Below are 3402 nucleotides of genomic sequence, written 5' to 3' on the forward strand. Positions count from 1 at the left end.
GATTAGCCTCTCTCTCCTGCAGGGAGCAGTTTTTATCACTGCTCTCGTCATGTCGTTCATATTCCAAAACAAAATCTGCGCTCTCCTTTGTCCATCAAGAGCTAATCCACGGGATGTCAAAAGTGTAAGCGTGCTGTCCTCGCTTCTGCCAGCTTAGAACCACCGACCGGACCAGAGAGGAGGTTCCGAAACAGCGCGGCTGTGTGCGGTCACTGGACCGAGGCTGAACGAACCGAGCCGAAACGCAAAGCTGCTGCCAGGGTGGAGAGCAGTTGTAGCTCCGGTTTAAAACGTTCACGGTTCTGTGTTCCCCCTCGGAAAACTTGTGCATGACAACTTTACACTTCGCTGCAACTCTGTTTCTGATGAAAATAGAAAGTTCTGCCGACATTCTTGCTAACTTGTTAGCGCTGCATGTTGTGATCACGTGAGCTCTGCATGCTGGATCCAAGCGCTGCTGGATAGAAACACTGGAGCGGAGTCAGTGAACTGCTGGATTGAACTGCTAATATCGGAGCGCTTATATTGGACAATTTTTATGCAGTCCGATAAAATCCGATACTCAATTTTTGGCTGATATCGGACCGATATCCGATATCGATATCGGATCGGGACACCCCTAGTTTGAATTCTTCTGAAATGTTTGCAACATTTTTAAACCTGTGATTACCTTTTTTTATTTTAATCTCTCCCACTCTTAGATCAGCCAGCTCCTTTGGTGAGTTCAGATAAAAGTGTATCCATGCCAGTTGAAGCCAGTATTGAGGACCTGCATGCCTTCCAGTGTCAACCATGTGGAGATTCCCTTCAGGCAGATGCAAGGGTGTTTAGCACCCCTTCAGACCTGGAGGAAAAACTGGGCCGAGAGCTTCTGTACCACAAACACGGCAACTACCTTTGTGATGCCCAGCCAGAAGCTGCCAACAGCTTTCACAGACATGCCTCAAATCCTTTCTTGCCAAACTATTTCAATGTAACAGATAACACGGTGAGGCAGCCAGCACAGGAAATGTCATCCGTCCAGTCCTGGACAAAAGGAGAACCTGCTCCGATCATCGGCCCGGAGGACGCTTGGCCTCACCCCACCTCAGGACTTTATGCATCTATGAGGTCCTCCTCGCCTCATTTCCCCACATCTGTCAGCACACCTTCTTTGCCTCCTTTTAACCCACAACAGCCACACATCGACTTTGACAGACAGAAGTCCTGGCCAGCTTACCCAGTGCCTGACACCGCCGCCCCTGACACAACCGCTGGACGCCTTTTGCCTTCTACAACATGTAGTTCACTGCAGGATCAAGGTTTGTAGAAAAACAGTTAATAGCAGCTTTGTCTGTTTGATTTCGTATAAAGTGGAGCGACTGAACTCTATTGGTGTTGTGCTTTTCCCAGGATCTCTCTACATTCAGAATGCCAGCGGGATCCAGATTGGATGCAACAACAAAATGAGCATCAGAAGTTGTGATGCTTCTCTAAATTCATTATCTTCATGTAACGGCTCCCCCAGCTCTTCAATACAAGAAGGCATTTGTAACCACGGTAAAGCACAACATTTCTTAAATACAACCATTATGTCGTTTTACACGAGCATAAATAAAAAAATAAACAAAAAAATAAAATTGAAAATGTGCGCAAAACTTTGTCGATAATCTGTTAATGTCGAAAAACACAGCTTCGCAATTGCGGTGTTTCCATTAAGYAAGAAATGCTATTAAAGTCACGCGTGAATACGTTTGTTCTCGCAATAAGTCATTACAATCATGGCAGCAATGGATGTAAACATAGAAATGAATAGTATATTGCTACCACGACACTAGCGCTCATCAGCCATCAGAGGAGACGTCGGTGTCTTATCGAGGCTTCGAGTGACAAGCCCCCTATAATTGGGAGTGGCTACGTATGCTGCGTTTTGGGAAAATGTAGTCGGTGAGTTAGTTACTTTTACTTCTTGTTATCTTCTTCATTGTCATCTTTTTCACCAGTAGAAACAGCCGGTTCTTGATCACGTGATGCGAAAAAAGTGTTTCCATTGCAGTTTTGCGAAATACATCAATTTCGATACGGCCGAAAAACCACCTCATTCTAGCGCAAAACCATTTTGTTGAAAAATGTAATTTTTTTCGAATTTGACGTTTTCATTGAGAAAATTTATTTTCGAATTTCTAATTTGCTCATTTTCATGGTCAATGGAAACGCAGCTACTGATGCATTAGGGTTTTCCTCTCCTGTACAAACACTGTCGGTGTCTCACATTCCATTACATATTTTTAATAATAGCAAAGTTTTGAACTGAAATTAAATTGGGGAAAAAATGTTCACCTTTTAAACAATATCTCATCATTTAAATAGTCTCTCATTCATTGCTTCCCTCTGCTTAATTTAGACCGCTGTCCTGTAAATGATGAACACCTGGATCTGGTGAGGAACAACATTGGGACCAAGTGGAAACGCTGTGCGCGACGCCTGAATCTGACTAGTGTGGAAATAGAAACCATAGAGCACGACCACCTCCGTGACGGCTTACAAGAGATTGTGCACCAGATGCTGGAGTCCTGGAAAATGAAGGAAGGATCTTTCGGCTGTACCATCGGGAACCTTTGCAGAGCCTTGGAAGGAAACATAAAGGTAGATGTCATCCAGAATATACTGGAATTGTGCAACTGTTCACCAAGGACGTAAACCAATGCAATTCTGCTGCGATTAACTGTGGTGGTCACAAGAAGTATGGAAACTTGTGTTTGATTCTGCTAAGCCCGGCTCTGGGGATGAGAATTGTCATGTTGGAGGATAGGGTTCAGTCTAAGACTTTAGAGATATGGGATTGCTACTTGTTGGTACCAGACACTCAAAACAAGAGTCATGAGCGCAATCCGCAAACTCACTTCTGCTGCTCAACCCACAAATGCATTTTCCTTCAAATGTAAAGGACTTTCCAACAGTATAAGATTTATTGCCAGGAAATATTGTTAAAATGTAGAAATAGACACTCAAACACAAAATTCCTTACTTTTTGTGCTGTTTATTTTCAAAGTGTCAACGCTCAGATCAATGGAAAAAAAAAGACTTCTGGTTTAATGCTTTATGATTTTGCAATACCACATTGATTTGTAAAGGTTATTGTTGAGCTGACTAGAATGTCATTATTGAAAAACTCAAATCAAATAAAAAAGGCTTTATTTAATGTAGATGTAATATCCTGGTTGGTAATGAAAATTAAGGTGCTCACTGTCAATGTTTGCTATAATTGAACACTTTCTGGATTTAAGTCAAAAAATATTAAAATGGCTGAATCTAACTGTGATTTTATCAAGCTCAGATTTCTATTTTATGTGCTGTATTTTTATAATAAAAAAAAAATTTCAACCCAAAGCTTATAAGTTTAGTATGTGGTCATGGCATTAT

At 42.0% G+C, this 3402-nt stretch overlaps 1 protein-coding gene across 2 annotated transcripts in view; it reads left to right on the plus strand.

Moving 5' to 3' along the window:
• The window catches only part of ripk1l (receptor (TNFRSF)-interacting serine-threonine kinase 1, like), a gene marked incomplete in the record, with an annotated part of 10075 nt that extends 6673 nt beyond the window's left edge, over nt 1-3402 (plus strand). For both annotated transcript variants that reach the window (XM_014030376.1, XM_014030368.1), the window contains 3 exon segments: nt 702-1301; nt 1393-1539; nt 2384-3402. In XM_014030376.1, the coding sequence (XP_013885830.1) occupies nt 702-1301; nt 1393-1539; nt 2384-2679 (1043 nt within the window).

This window comes from Austrofundulus limnaeus, unplaced genomic scaffold (assembly GCF_001266775.1).
Source record: "Austrofundulus limnaeus strain Quisiro unplaced genomic scaffold, Austrofundulus_limnaeus-1.0 Scaffold6, whole genome shotgun sequence".
Classification (NCBI taxonomy): Eukaryota; Metazoa; Chordata; class Actinopteri; order Cyprinodontiformes; family Rivulidae; genus Austrofundulus; species Austrofundulus limnaeus.